Source organism: Crocodylus porosus, unplaced genomic scaffold, assembly GCF_001723895.1.
Source record: "Crocodylus porosus isolate Cpor-Errol unplaced genomic scaffold, CroPor_comp1, whole genome shotgun sequence".
Taxonomy (NCBI): domain Eukaryota; kingdom Metazoa; phylum Chordata; order Crocodylia; family Crocodylidae; genus Crocodylus; species Crocodylus porosus.
The window spans coordinates 1,060,735-1,076,525 of record NW_017728932.1 but is presented as its reverse complement, the minus strand read 5'-3'; the positions used below and the strand labels follow the sequence as shown (position 1 = coordinate 1,076,525).

The following is a 15,791-nucleotide window of genomic DNA, read 5'->3' as shown; positions in this document are numbered from 1 at the left end:
TGGTTTAGACCGTACTTAAAACACAATCCAGTCTGTGGGTGATTCCGTGTTCTGCAATTTCCTGTTCCAGGTCATTTTTAAAGATGATTCAATTACCATGACAACATTTGAACCCATCATAAAGGAACAACTCTCCCCGAACTCCCAAACAGGCATGGGCAGTGCTAACCTTGAACAAAGAAATCTACAAGAAAACAGCACAATTCTGAGATCAGAAAAATTTAAAAAGGAAGAACTGATTTCATGTCTGATCATGAACATTAGTAACATAAACAATAGGAGAAATCCAAACAGGTCTGAGTTTTATAGAACTGGTAAGAGCTGGAAGTATCCTTTAAAAACTGGGGCATCTTCTCATCTTTTTATTTCCAGGTTTAAAGAGAAATAAAGCATGGTGAGACTATTAAAGTGAGTACCATGAAAAAAAATACGAGGTTGTTTTATTGATGATTAACATTCCAAATCAACAGATCGAAAGAATATGCTAATACAGTGACTTCGATCGAGGTTTGGGCTTTGCAGTCTTTTAAAGTGACATGATGCCGTAATAATTTAAGGAAACCTCAATTCTTCTTCCCTATCAACTCATCACTTCATGTTCTTCACAAACTCTTCTCCTTTCTTGATAGAAGCTTTCAGCTCAGAAATGGCCTCAGCTACCATCTTTTCTTCAAAAGGAGTGATCTTTGCAATGCCCATATTCTTCTCAATTCCATTTTTCTGAAGGAAAAACGATTTTCAGGTTATACATTCACTGAATGAGGGACATAACTATTTTAAGAGCTCCAACAGACTGTCTTTAAAACACCAAAAAATGCCACCGTTGGTCCCAAACTGCAAATTTCAAACCCCATGGAAGTCTCATCCAAGAGCCTCCCACCAAGAGGGTGTTAAAAATGGGAACTACATTTCAATATCCATCTGGATTTTTCACACCTGAGCCATGACGGGGTCAAGGAGAAGTGCATTCTCTCTCTTCTAGAACCAACTCGTCCTTAGAAGAGTTAAGCTGAGCACTGCTCTTTCTTTAGGCTTCCATTGCTTCCTCTTTTGATTGCTTTGAAGTCCAACCTGAAGCTTACTCCATAGAAAATGACTCACTTGCTAACACCCATCATCAGCTTTCCATGATGTAGATGTGTTGCAAAAAACAATCCTTTTTATGTCAGAGTCCATGAACCAAAAACCCTGCACCTGATCACCTACAACACTTCACATTTCTTAGCTTAAAAAGGATTCATGCAAAGGATGAGAGCAGAGAGGAGCCCCCCCTCCAGGACCACAATATTTTCAACTGTCATATTTAAAGAGTCTTTATTACAGTCTATTCTTAGTTACCAAATTATTGCTTAATGCCACAAGATAACCTCACGTTGTGGACAAAGCACTCCTCATCTAGGGTCTACATTAACTAAACTACAATTTATAGAAGCCAATAAACCTTGAAATCCCCAATAGGACTTCCACATAAAAACCATCAATTATTAGTAGTAAATCTCAAACGTAGTTAGCTCAAATGAAGTATGCAAAGAAGCAACTGAGACATGAAATTTGTGCTTGCCTGAATAAAATAAGTTACCAAAATAGTCAACACCTCATTTAGCTCTAAAGTAAGAAACTTGAAAGATACAGAGCTAGGGAAGGGTGTGGGCAGGCAGGGAGGCAGGAAGGGGCTAAGTGCTCCATAATTCTTAAAACTGGGAAAGTTCCTTTCTGAATTCTTAGAGGTGTGTGTAACCAGAATCGACAGCCTGGACCAAGTACTCTACACCTGTTCAGAACAGTGGTGCCCGACATTTTCAGCCTGCAGGCTGGGCTGTAGCTATGCAGAAACAGGGTTGGATCCCTCTTCCTGGGGCCAGCCCAACTGCAGCTGATCCAGTTAGATGGGGATAGAAATTTGACAGCAAGAGAGTGGTGGTAATTAACACTGCAACTGATCTCCTGCCACCAAACTTCCAAAATCGTGGGGGAAACACACCAGACGGATTACGTGGCTTTGGCCTGGGGTTAAGCAACCCTGGTTTAGAACACTAGTGCTCAATCATCCAGCGCCACAGGCTGGATGTGTGGCAGGTTTGATCCTTGGTTATGACCTGGCAAGCTGGGCTAGCCTGCATGCTGACTCTGCATGCAAAGCAACCCCACTTGCCCATGCAATCTGAAGCAAGGCACAGCATCATCCAGCCGTGGGCTCTCCATGGTCGAAAAATTTGGTGACAGGGAAGCACCGTAAGCTTGGGAACCTGCAGCAATTAATGCTACCACCGTTCTCCCACAGCCAAATTTCCAGGACCATGGGAAGTCCCACAAGGCAGATAAAATGGCCTTACAGGCTGGAGATAGAGCACTAGTGGTCTAGAATAATGATGGTATGGTCTGGACAAGACGTACTTGAAGTATTGCAAGATTAAAATTCAGTGTACTCTCACAGAATACTGGGCTCAATATATGCCACCATCCAAAATACCTACCCCAAGCAGTAGAGGTGTGGAGAAGTATGGACACTCTGTCTCTTCTGATCTAACAAAGGAACATTCAATAACCCCTTCCTTGCCATTCATTGCATCCAAGATGGAGAAGACAAACCGAGCACCAGCATACGCCATAGACAAGGTAGCAGATCCTGTACAATTAAGAGACCAGAACATAGACATCACATCTTAGACACGGGCACCTGCAATTTAAACTTCTGACCCAGTAAGAGACCAGTACCAGAATAGGATAGAATCTGCTATCAGCCATTTGAACCCACTGCCAGACTTTTAACTATATGGCTGCTGTAAGCTCTAAAGCCAATGTAACCAAAAGATTAGAATATATGCATCTTCCTTCGTGTGAAATTTTCCAGATTTTTTTCTTTAGCTTGCTATAGCACTTTCTTCCTTTTGTGCTGGAACACAAGCAAGATTAAAAGAAAAAAAGCAGTAAAGAACAACTGAAACTGTGCTTTACTGTTCATATTTAACACGTCAATCCATAAGCACTGAATGAAGTCCAAGTGAAACAGCACAAATTACCTTTAACTTAATATTAACAGTAGCTTTTGGCCAGTGTCATACCCAGTTAACAGATGTGTTTGACTATATATACATTAACCACCAACTGTTATATTACTCTTATGCGGTGAGTAACTTTTAATTTACGGAAGAGATTAATTCTTATAGTATTACTTTTCACCAAGGTACACAAGTCTTGGCTGTTGGTTGTACTAACTAGGACTGTGCAAAGCTCTGGTCACTGATTTGATTTGGTGGAGATGCGACCCAACTCGGCAGCTGCATCTCCAAATCCAAATAGAATCAGGAGACCCTTTAATCTCTCTGAATCAAATCAGAACCCTCCAAATCAATTTGGAGAGATTCAACAATTTGGAGAAACAACTTTATATGTTTTTTCTACATACCCCAAGGTACCAGGTGGCTTGTGAACACAGATGGTGGGGTGGATGGAGTGGCCCACAGGAGTGTGGTGGGGGTCCCAGCATACTTGGTGGTAGACCCAGAAGTGGACCAGAAGCACTTCTGGCCCACTTTTAGGGTTGCTGCTGAGCGTGTGGGTGACCCCTGTCCTGGCTCCTGTGGCATGCTCCATCCACCACACCATCTCAGTGTTCACAAGCCTCGCCTGGTACCTCGAGGTATGTAGAAAAAAAAAAAAGCCTGTATAAAGCTTTAAATTGAATCGAATCGGGACAGAGATCCAAATCAAATTAAATTGAATCGCTGTCCCCCATATCGGGCTGAATCCGAATCAAATATATCCCGTTTCACACACCCCTAATACTAACCAACACTGCAGAAAGCTGTAACATGCACTGATTCACCACAGTCCATTACTAGGTTCAGTCTATCCTCACCTGTAAGAAAGCTGCTTGTATTCAGAACTGATGCAAGAGAGCTAAGATTTAAAAAAAGTCATTGTCCAGAACCAACCTGCTCCTGCTTTCGCTTTGACAACTTCAGTGCCAGCCTCCTGAATTCTTCCTATAAGTGTTTCTAGCTGATTTTGAGGAAACTCCACTTTTGGGGTACACTGAAAGGGAAGATCAGTTACTGTCCTGAGGATCAATCTTTACCTTCTCTGTAAAGATTTAGAAATAAGACATTCAAGCTCATTCATTTTTCTATTTCAAGAGCAAGTTTTCATCAGGGAGATCAATGTGCTTCACAAACAAATCCTCTTATGCCCATGACAGTAGAGACATTCTACAAATGGGGTGGGGAAGGCCTGATTAAACTACAGGAAAAACCTGGTCAAGCCATAACAATTTGCTCAAGGTAAACTGCAACTTTAGCACAAAGCTAGGACTGGAACATTGGTTATATAGTAATTGTTACCATAACTCCCTGATGGCATACATGAAGCTTGGCTTATGTCTCTACAACCAGTATATAAAAGGATTTGGCAACCTTAAAATACATGCTGTCTATTCTACTGAATTTATCCAGGACCAACTAATACAGTTAGACTGCAACACTCCTGTTAACCACACTACCAAAGCAATCTGCTCCCATCATCCTGCGAACATCTTCCCTTCACTAGCTGCTATTCTGCCTGAGGTCCCCCTCCTTCAGTAGCTCTATTTTTTTTTTTTTAAATCTCCTTTCCTCACACCTCACTATTCCCTTATGTCTATTTTAGCACTGACACTGACTCCTAAGCAGGAAACAGCCAGCATTCAGGATACTTCTTTTCATTGCTCATATCCAACTGGTCTAGGCACAGGACAAGTAGTCAGATACAAGTCTACATCTCAGTTCTGCCATGAGATTTCCCCATACATCCATTAGGCAATTCACTTCACCTCTGTGCTTTATTTTTCCCCATGAATCAGAGGTAATACAACAATTCCTCAGGTGATGAAAACAGTGGCCCAATTCATATAATAGAACAGCCACAGAAATTCAAGTCTTAATGATTGCTCCTAGCTCTTTTCCTCAAGGATGCACACCATACTTTATTTGACAGTAAAATTCCTTAGAAGAGAAGAAAATAAGCCTCTGAAGTGCAGCATGTAAATATATGATGCTTTAAAAACTCCAAGAGGACTTTGTTTAAATTTGTACGATTAGAAACTCGTTCTGCACACTTTCAACGTGCTCCCTTATGAGCAAGCTTGTATAAGTAATTGCAAAGAGAATCCTTCCATTGCACCTCGGTACTTCAAAGATCATGAACATCAGCATTAATTAATGCTAGTGCAATATTGAACAAGGCCAGGAAACAAAACAACACTGCCCTCCCCTGTATAATTACTGGAGAATGTACCTGAGATATCAGAGGGATGATGGTCTTCCCCGCATGACCACCAATAACTGGAACATTCACTCGAGCTGGATCTAAACCCTGCAAAGGTTCATAACTTTAGCAAGTTTTACAAGCATCTAAACAAAGGGCACAATAACATTTTAAATGCACCGTGACCTTCCGTTTTTTGGGGTTTTTTTCACCTCAGACACTTGGAACACACTTAACACTACATAGAACAGATTTTCAGGTGTTAAGTATAGTTAGATTCTGAAAGGTGAATCAAAGCCACATTGTGAAGTTCTGTACTTATCGCAATGACCTTACAGTCACTCTGTACTGTACAGAATTAATACAAACTGGGGGTTTGCAGCTCAAGCAGCTTCATTTTCCAAACAATATTTTCTTCTCTGAATATAGCTTGGCAAGGCCTGGGAGAATTTGGCTCAGTCCTCTACAACTACAGACTTCAAAACTAGAGTGGGTGAAAATGCCACAGCTGCTAGGTAGTTCAGACTCTCACGGAAGAACCATGAAAAGGTCAACATCTCAAGTAGAATGGCATTTTGCCAGACGGAAACCCAATCCTCATCCAGACTCTGGAAACACTGAGGTGCATCTCTGATATCCACTTCCAAGGAAGTCTGAAGCCATTTGGTTCTGTCCGCTCTTGATTTAAAGAGACCACGTCTAGGGCAAGTGATAAAGAAACAGAATGGGAAACATCTAAAAAAAGGAAAGACTGCCACCAACCTTTAGTTCAGCCACAAAAGTATTCGCTCTGACAATATCCAGCGTGGTAACACCAAAAATTTTGTTGGGATTATAGACTCCATGCTTTTTAAAGATTTCAGAAGTTATTGGGATGGTAGAATTTACCTGTAAGAAAGCAGCAAGAAGGCATGTATTAACACCCCGGGTTAATTAAAAATCACCAACACCACACTGGAGCAGACTGGTGCATAACCTTCTGAAAAACTGCAGACCAACTATTTGACAAGCCCTTCAACTAAATGAGAACAGAACTCAGACTGCTGAAGCATTATACCAGGGGTGAGCAAAAATGCCAACTGACGGCTGTCCCTGCAGCATACCACATGGGACCAAGCCCCACCCAAGGAAGTCCACACCCACTAACAACCCCCTCCCCACCCCTGGCTCCAGCCAGCAGGCAATTTTCTGACACAGCTGCCTTCCACTCAGCCACTCACAGGTGGCTGCTCATTGTGCCAGGCAGACTGGGTGACAGGTCAACCAGGAGCTAGAGCCCCATGTGCTGGGACAGGAGTTGCTCAGGACAGCCCCACACGGGCTGCGAGCAGCTGCAGCAGGGAGCTCTGGGCATGGGGTGGGGGAGGGGTCGCTTTTTCCCACGCTCTGCATCAGCTCATCCCCTGCCCTCCCCCTCCCCTTAGTTGAGCTTTCTGCACTGGGTAGCCACCTGGTCCCAGGTCAGAAGCCCCTGCTGGGGGGAGGGGGCGGGGCCAGGAGGGCCCTGCTGTTGAAGGAGCCCTCCAGGGCTTCCCCTGGGTCCTACTGCCCTGATCCTGTCACCTTTGTTGCCGCAAGCAGAGTCCCACTTTTTCCTCACAGACAATGGGCCAGGGCAAGGTAGCTTTTGCAGGGGGGCCTCCCTGTCCCCGCGGTACACTGATACCGGGGACTGGAAGCCCCAGCACACTGGACGCAGCAGCAGCCAGAACTTCCGGCCCAAACAAGCAAAGATGTTTCCAACCCACTGAGCGGGAGGACAGACCAAACTCAAAACACGGCACCCATGTACCCCTTCCTGTGTCTTGCATACCCCCAGGGATGTGTACCACAGGTTGAGAAACACTGTTTTAACACTATATGTTCAGGGCCTCCAGGATATTCATACTCACTGGATTAGAAATAATACAGATGATGGCTTCTGGACAGTGTTTTGCACAGGCAGCTGTCAAATTAGCAACAATGCTGGCATTGGTATTGAACAGGTCATCACGGGTCATACCTGAAAGTCAAAATAATAATTTTTTATTTTTATTTATTTATTTTTTTTACCAGTTATTAGCCAAGGACTGTCAATTACTTAGCAGAGGACCCAGTCAAAAGCAATCTACTGCCTGGAGGAAGTAGCATATTGATTATAACTCCAGGCTTCTTCATTTGAGAGAAGCCAAGTCAGGGCTATCAGTGGTAAGGGTCCACATTGCTCCATTAACAGTAAACTTGATTATGAAAGGGTTAAGCTTCATATGAGTAAAAAGGGCTTAAATTACCTTCCTGAGAAAGCAAGGTCCTCCTGTCATAACCCAGGGAAGTCCAGACAGCCTAAATGTACTACTAGTACTATATCAATCTGGACAAATACCACTTGGGAATTGAAATATGCTCAAATACCACTAAAAGAAGCAAGTATTTGCCCCTACTACATGTTTTACCCCATTTATCTATTCAGGTACTAAAACGGCCTGCATCTCCTGCAGTGTCTGTTTATTATTACCTACCAGCTATGAAACAGGCTGATACTTGTACCAGTGTGAAACATCCCTCTTCCACACTCCTAAGTATGTTCTTTCATTAGGTTTACAATAAGATTCAGCATCTGGGGCTCTAGGTTTTATTTCCTACTTGACTGTAGACTATATGACCTTATGGAAAAAGCAAGCAACTTGTACTTATTTGTAAGGGTCATAACGTACATCACAGGGGTGTTAGAAACTTTTGTAAGTATTTGTACAGCTAAAGAGCCTTAGAGAAGGAGATAGAAAATAAGTGGCAGTACTACATTATTGGGGATTTTTTGTTTATTTGTTTTTTTAAATACTCCCCCCATGATTTGTCCCTTGTTCCAATTACCAGCAGGATAGAAATGAAGTGTTGCTCCTGGAACAACTATAAGTCCTACTCTATGCACAAAGCATATGCATGGTTAGTTTGTTTTTTTAAAATAAGGCTAAATCTAGGCCAGGCCCCTCATTGCAGTAGCTTCCTTAAATACAGCCCTGCAAGGCAGGAAAGTATATCCATCAGAGAAGAGGAACTCAGACAAGGATTAATTGATGCATCTAGTATTAGACAGGAATGGTATTACAACCAGTTACAGAAGCCAGATCACCCAAGTCTGTTCAGTGTCTTAAGCACAAAGCCATGTACTGAGGGTATTCAAGATTTATACAGAGAAATAATGTGTTTTGATGCCTTAGTCACAATAATCCAAATGTTAATCTAAATAATAATTCTTAATACAAAAAGAAGAGCATACCTGGTTTCCTAGGGACTCCTGCAGGAATAACTGCAACTTCACAGCCCTTCAGACAGTCTGGCAACTGCTCAGGACCCAGGAAGCCTGCAATGAAATCACTACAGGTTTTACTCTTTTTATAACTTATTATTAAGTAGCTGTCCAAATATGATCTGAAGTAGGATATTATATTAATGGACCTTAATCTTGACTTTAAATTTAGCCTTACTCTATTAGTAACAAATTATGAACAGCCAAACAAATAGCAAATTATGTACCCTGGATGGAATTCTTGACTAATATTAACTTCACCCTTTTGAAATAAGAATGGTAGGTTTAACTCCTTCCTACAGTCCCCAAGTACCTCTGTCCTGAAAAGAAACCATTTGCAATTACAGCCTATGAATCAACACAAGTTATACCTCCTACAGAAGTAATCAATAACCCTTTCTTTCTTTTTAAGTCCCTAAAAATAAAAAGCAAGCTAGAAAAGCAAGTATATCTTAAAGGAATTCTAAAGTTTCACTGAGAACTTTCTATTATTAATGCCCTTTAGAGGTGCAATCAGAGCATGAATCCATGCAGGCAGTTTTAAAGAGTTATTATATCAACTACTCTTCATATGACGTTGAGTTTATCAAGGTTCATAATACACTGATAGCAAAGACCTATGCTCAAGCTTTTCAATTTTTATTGAATCAACCTTCGTGACCAAAGTAAGCATTCACAGTAGAGCAGTGATGCTCAACCATTTGGCCTCACAGGCCTGATGAGTGGTGTGGAGCCCATCTAATCAAGCCCTGACACCACCTTCTCCCTACCCTGCATGCCAGGATTGGGCCCTGAGGTCCTGGCACTGCCCCCTACATGCCAGGATTGGGTCTCAAGGGCCCAACGCCACCCCATCCCAGCCCTTCACATAGGGATTGGGCCCTGGGCCCAGCTATTACCCCCATCCAACCCTGCGAGCTAAGATTGGCCACCAGATCCAGTGTGCATAGCCCAGGGTTCTTTGCAGGTCTGGAGATATGGTAGCAGAAGAACAGTCCTACCACTCCCCCACTGCCAAGTTTCTGGACCTGTGGGGAGCCCCACAGGCCTGAGGACATGGCATCACAGGCCAGATATGGCCTACAGGCTGGAGGCTAAGCACCCCTGCATTAGAGCCATAGACAAAAAATGTCAGTGAGGTATGCATAGCCAAAGAGTAGTCTGTCAAGAAGAACAAGTAGTGCCCTACTTTATATGAATAGTGGTATGTATCCTACACAGGACATGTAAAACCTTTCTGAACACATCTCTATAATTTAAAATGACTTGCAGTACCTCTGACATTGGCTCTAGTCTCAATGTGGCTGAGGTCAGCTGCAACACCAGGAGTATGAGCAATATCATATAGGTTGAGGTTGTGCACCAAGGGGCTATTCTTCAGTAGAAGGGAAAGTGGCTGGCCAATCCCTCCAGAAGCTCCAAGTACTGCCACTTTGGCACTGTTCTGTGGAAACAGAAAGAGGATTATGCTTTAAAGATTTTTAGCCGTCCTTGAACAGTGGCACCATTAAGTCACCAGCTTTAATCTCCTTCTGTTACAAAATCAAAATGCAATTGCATGCACAGCTGGATGCAAAACTAAACTTATTTCCCCCTCACCCTGCCATGCTCATGACCAGGGAACCAGGTTTTCCATTTGTGATGGAAAAACCTGGTAAAGCCCAGATTTTCTCCTTTAAAAGAAGAAATACACAGGTTAAGGCAGGTTTCCCCTTGCAGGCTGGCAGAGTTCCAGCATGCAAGAGGCTGCAGTTAGATAGGGGGCGCTATGTGCATGTACACATGCACATGGCCTCCAAGGAGCCTGGAGAACAGCACCCCACTGGTATGTGTGTGCGCGCACGGGGGGGAGGGAAATTGAGGCCCCCATAACAAAGGAGGGCAGGGCTGGGGCTGCTGCACAGCCTGAGCAGTGCGTGGGGCTGGACTGCATGGCTGCAGGGCCTGGCTAGGAAGTGGGATGGGGCCATGTAGCTCATCCAGGGGGGCAGGGGAGGACTGGCTCCCCACTGCTGAGCACACTCCTGGGAGGACACGTGCTCCCCAGATCAGGAAAGGAAGGCTGGCTGCTGTAGGGCTCAGGCTCCCCACCCTGCTGTCCTGCCCCAGGGCCTCTGCATCCCAGTGGACAGAGCAGAGCAGGACCAGGCAGCAAAGCTCAGTGCTGCTGCTGCAATCCCTGTACTGCCATAGTGAGGTGCCCCATGCCCATGGCAGCAGCAGGGAGCACAAGGCTGCATCATCGCCACCCACTGCTGCCAGGCAGGCAGGGGGTACCTCTCCAAGGCAGTGGCAACTAGCTTCCCCACCTGGCCCTGCTCTGCCCTGCTGCACCAAGTCCAGTCCAGTCCACTGGGTTGCAGAGGCCCTGGGAAGGACAGCAGGGCAAGGAACCCAAGCCCACAGCGGCCAGCTTGCATACCTCCCCTCCTCATAGGCCAGAGCTGCCCATGGGGGAGCGGAAGCCAGGCTCCACACACCTAAAGCCAGGTTGTCACCACTTGTGGGAAGCAGTCGGGGTTCAAGGAATGCTGCAGGGGGCTGCAGACCTGGGCCCTGACCCTGTAGTCCTGGCAGCTGGGGACTCCCTTTGGCCAAGCTGGGCAAGGGGTGCGGAGGGAGAATCAATGGGGCCAAGGGGGGAAGAGGAACAGCCGCACCTGGATCGGTCTCTCGGTGAGTGAAAGGGGACAGAAAGAGCTGATTTTCCATGCTAAAAAACCCAAAACTCAAACATCAACATTAATAAAATAAATTCTAAATGCCTATAAAAGTGACTGAGGCACTAGTAGGCTTCCAAACTACTTTAAAATTGTAAATATATCAATGAAACATTATGTTCAACTGAAGTGGCATTTTATTTTAATCATGGATTTGGGGGCTTTTAATTAGAAAACTTGTGGATTTTTAATCAGAGAATGTGTGATTTTCTAAACAGAAAACCTAGATCCCCCTTCATGACTTAACTGTAAAGATACAAAGTTGAGGGATGTTTGTCACAGAATTTAAGACAACGTGAACCTTATTTAGGCCAGGGATATTCCAGGTATATTTGACCCCTACCCCAAGACAAGGGAGCAGGCTACAAGACATCAAGGTCCTTCCAGAAGGTCTTTCCAGAAGAATACCAGTTTAAAATATAGGAAAAAGACTTAAAGGATCCTATAGATCCTTTCAGGCAAGGGAAGATACCCAACTGATTATCCGCCCTCAGACTGGATCTCTCTCCCCAAAACAGGTACAACCCAGAACTCTGCTCAGGATTTATTTCTGCTTATTATGAGCATACAGTCTTTCCAATTTTAGATGCTAAAGCCTATCTTGGTGCCTGGCATGTTAGTAGGAATTTTTTTTAAAGTTACATTAAAAAAAAAAAAAAGGTGACTATTGGGTTTTCCTACCACTTCTGGAGAACAGCCTCAGAATAAGATCAGACAGAACAGCTAGAACAAATGAAATGCCTAGCTGTGCTCTAATATCAAGAAATAAAAAGGTAACATTGTATGCCACAAGTTCAGCCAATTTTAAATTGCATCTTAGTTCTAGAAGAACAAAGTTTGCAATTGGGACAGAATAACTACATGCAGTGTACAGGAACTGCCCATCTATAGCAGAGAGCTCAAGCTTTGCAGGACACTGGTAAAATGACATGCTCTGGTAAATTGATAAAGCCCCTGAAACAGACTGCCAGCTGAAATTCTGGGATGGTAGCAAAGTTATCATCTGATGATAAAAGTGATGTGGACTGCACACTGGCAAGGCAGTGAAGAAAGAACCCTGAACTGCCTTGCTGTTCTCAGAGGACTATAATAATTCACCATTACCTAGTTGACTCTGGACCTTTAGCAAGCACTTCACTGATATACAAGAGGATGCTCTTAAACAGCAGTCAAATAACTGCCAATTAAGAATTAAAATTAAAAAAAGAGGGCATAAAACTACATGAAGATCCTTAAATAGATCCTGGAAGCATTAAGCTCACTGCTACCACTCAACATGAAAGTGGAGACTTCCACTTTGCAGAATGCAGTCTTGTTCTTACTTTTGCCATCATTCCTAACTATTGTTCACAATTTTAAAAACCACGTACTTCAACTGGAAAGATTGAATACTCATTTTTAATTATTGCTTATGAAGTCTTTATATATTTTTGTGACATAGTACTCATTTTGCCACTGGCATTTTAAGACCTAGTTTAAATACAGCTGAAGTGATAACTAGGAAAAATCCATTCTGTTGCCAGACTTCACTTACCTTGCAACATCACGACCACTGCCCCCTTTACCCGGGAAGCAAGAATAAGAAGGCTGAATAACCAGGCTTAATTAATCTGGAGAAGAGAACACTGAGAAGGAATGTGATAACAGCCTTCAAATACCTGAAGGGTGGTCATAAAGAGGATGGAGATAAAATTATTCTGTGTGTGGCCACAGGGCACAGTACTAGAAGCAATGGTTTTAAATTCCAGCAGGAGAAATTTCTTCTGGATATCCAACCTAACCTTCCCTATAAGCATGGTCAAGCATTGGAACAGGTTACCTAGCAAAGCTCTGGAATCTCCATCCTTGGAGATTTTCAAGCGCACGCTAGACAGACACTTAAATCAGATGGTTTAGGTGTGCAAACATGATTCACAAGATAAAGCCAGAGATTTCAAAGAGGAATATATGGTGTTAAAAATATTCTGTCCTGTTGTGGTCTTTGCAACAAAATTGCTCAAGTATTTTTCTGTAGTCAAAAAATGAGGGGAAAAAAAGAGCTGGCATTTTCTAAGAGGTGCCTTGAGCTGAATGAAAGGTTCCTTGAATCTAAAAAGGTTGAGAACCACTGATTTAGTAGGTAGGTTTAGGACCTCAGGAAGTCCCCTTCAGCCTTACTTTTCTCTTATTCTATGCTGGGGAAATTTCCTCATGCCTAGCCTTAACCCAGAACCCTTTGGGACCAGATGCTTATATTACCCATACAAGGCAGTCCTCAGACTTGCAACAATTAATTCCTGGAAATCATGCCTTAAGTCAAAACGTTGTAACTTGGAACCAATTTTCTCAGAAGAAACAATGTTATAGATGGGGGACTGGTTCCTGAACCAAGGCCCAATACCCTATTTTCACCAAAAATACCCTATCATGTTGTACTCGATTAATTATAGATGAGTAATATAGCTACATTAACGTATTTATATTGTAAACAGAAATCATATTGATTTGGAAGGAATTCTTTGAGGCGACTTTGCCAGACTTTTTGAAAGGTTCTTGGTTGGACCTTTTGAAGGGTTCTTGGCTGGAGTCTTCTCAGGAGTCTTGGATGCAGGTTTTTCTGGAGTCTTGTCCGCTTTCTGAATGAAAGCATCCAAGGAAATTTGGACAGATGTCGGAGAATGAGTGATGCAGCAAACTTGTTTGCTGGCATGGCATGGCACAGCATCAGATCAAGCGCTGTAAAGTTGAAACCAACACCATAAAGTTGAAAAGGGGTGTTAATTTATAAATGTTGCAAGTGCTAAACATTGTAACTTGAAACGTTGCAAGTCACAGACCACCCAGACTTCACCCTGAATGAATCAAGAGGCTAAACTCTATTTCATAGTGCTTGGGATCAGAAGGGACCTAAACAGATCATCAGGTCTGACCCTCTGCCCAGGGCAGGAATGGATGTCGCAGTCCTATCACCCCAGCCAAATATTTGTCCAGCTTCCTCTTGAAGACTCCCAAGATAGCAGAGAGCACCACCCTTGGGAGCCCATTCCAGAGCCTGTATTCTTAGAGGCAACCTCTGGTTCATACCAGACCAAGTTTGAGGCCTTCCATCACAAGCTCTTTGCAGACTCTCCCCCCGACTGCAAGAATCTCAAAATTCCTAGATGTTTTGAAGGACTCATTTGAGATTAAACCCGATGTTTCCCCAAACAAGGCACTGAAAAAACTGCATACCAAGCCTTCACTGATACCAAACCGCCACAATCACACCTGCAGGCACCATTCAGTCCATCCAGAAACCAGATGCGAGTAGAGAACCCTCAGAAGACAAGACCTCTCCTTGCATTAAGCATGATGCCCAGAAGCTCTCTCAGAGCCTTTCTGGATATACCAATAAAAAGCAAGTATGTGCACAAGGGAAAAATTTGTTGCCAGACCTCACTTGCCCTGCAACATCTGAACCACTGCCCCTTTACTCGGGAAGCAAGGCTTAAAAGGAAAAGCTGAAAGAACTAGGCTTATTCAGTCTGAAGAGAAGACCGAGAAAGAACTGGATAACAATCATCAAATACCTGAAAAACAAACAGAGGGAAGATGGAGAGAGCCACAGGCACCAGAACAAGGAGCCCTAGACTTAGGCTACAGCAGGGAGTCTAGGGTGGAGATGGGAAGGAAGTTTCTGACAATGCAGGGGGTCAAGCCCAAGAGAAGTCGTGCAATTTTCATCCCTGGAAGTCTTCACAAGCAGGTCTGACAGACACTTGTCTGGGATGATTTAGTCAGGGATGATCCTGCCCTGAGCAGAGGGCTGGACTAGGTGGTCTCATGGAGTCTCTTCCAGCCCCACTTTCCTATGATCCTGCCATCAGGTACTGACATCCATCATCCAGTCACGCAGCTTGAAGGACTTACTTAAAGCTGGGGCTTTCCAGTCAGCAAAAGAGATGCAATGTAATAAGAATCACGAGGAAGCAGGAGCCTAAATCTCATTTCTTTCAAACCCAGCACGGAACTGGTTCTGCCCATCTGTAACAGGCAAACAGCTCCCTGTGACAAGCTGGAAATAAGGCATGGCATCTGCTGACGAAAGGGCCCACCAGACTTCCCGCCGGCAGGGCACGCGCTTCCCCCGGGACCCGGGCTTACAGGGGCCGCAGCAATTTGCTGGGTCGAGTAACGGAAAGAGTGCAGCTCTGGCCCGCCCGCGACCCGCCCAGGAGCAGACTCCCGGGAAGGGGCTGGGGGGGAGCTGCGGCCTCGGGCACCAGGGAGAGGTCGCTTCGGACCCACGGCCGGGAAGGGCGGGGCCGGGGGGGCGGAAGCAGCCGCCGGCCCCGGCCCGGGGCACAGGCGGCTCGGCGGTACCTGCGCGGAGGTGGCGAGGCCGCGGCGGAGCGCGGGCGCTAGGCGGCACAGCATGGCGGAGGCAGCGGCGATGGCGTAGGCGTCAGTGACTCCAACGACCTCCACAGCGAGAGGGCGGGCCGCGCCGGCGCCGCGATACTTCACACCGCGCGCCGCGAGAATCCCGCCGCGACACCACGCGAGATCTCCCGGCAGCGGTCCGC

General features: G+C 44.7%; 1 protein-coding gene across 1 annotated transcript; it reads right to left on the bottom strand.

The window, feature by feature from the left end:
- Positions 1-408: 408 nt before the first annotated feature.
- On the bottom strand, positions 409-15,791 carry MDH2 (malate dehydrogenase 2). The gene is made up of 9 exons (XM_019545389.1): positions 15,589-15,791; positions 9,803-9,971; positions 8,498-8,581; positions 7,134-7,243; positions 6,004-6,129; positions 5,272-5,349; positions 3,936-4,035; positions 2,475-2,626; positions 409-720 (listed from the first exon to the last, which is right to left on the bottom strand). Exons 1-9 carry the CDS (start codon positions 15,640-15,642, stop codon positions 589-591), a joined length of 1,005 nt encoding a protein of 334 aa, XP_019400934.1. The 5' UTR covers positions 15,643-15,791; the 3' UTR covers positions 409-588.

Bases quoted from the DNA above. Each gene is read 5' to 3' on its own strand.
- MDH2 (XM_019545389.1), bottom strand. From the start codon at position 15,642: ATGCTGTGCCGCCTAGCGCCCGCGCTCCGCCGCGGCCTCGCCACCTCC. The intron at 7,244-8,497 runs GTATGCTCTTCT...TTTGACTTTCAG, and splicing joins AGGAGTCCCTAGGAAACCAG to GTATGACCCGTGATGACCTG. The intron at 2,627-3,935 runs GTTGGTTCTGGA...TTAATTGTACAG, and splicing joins CAAAGCGAAAGCAGGAGCAG to GATCTGCTACCTTGTCTATG.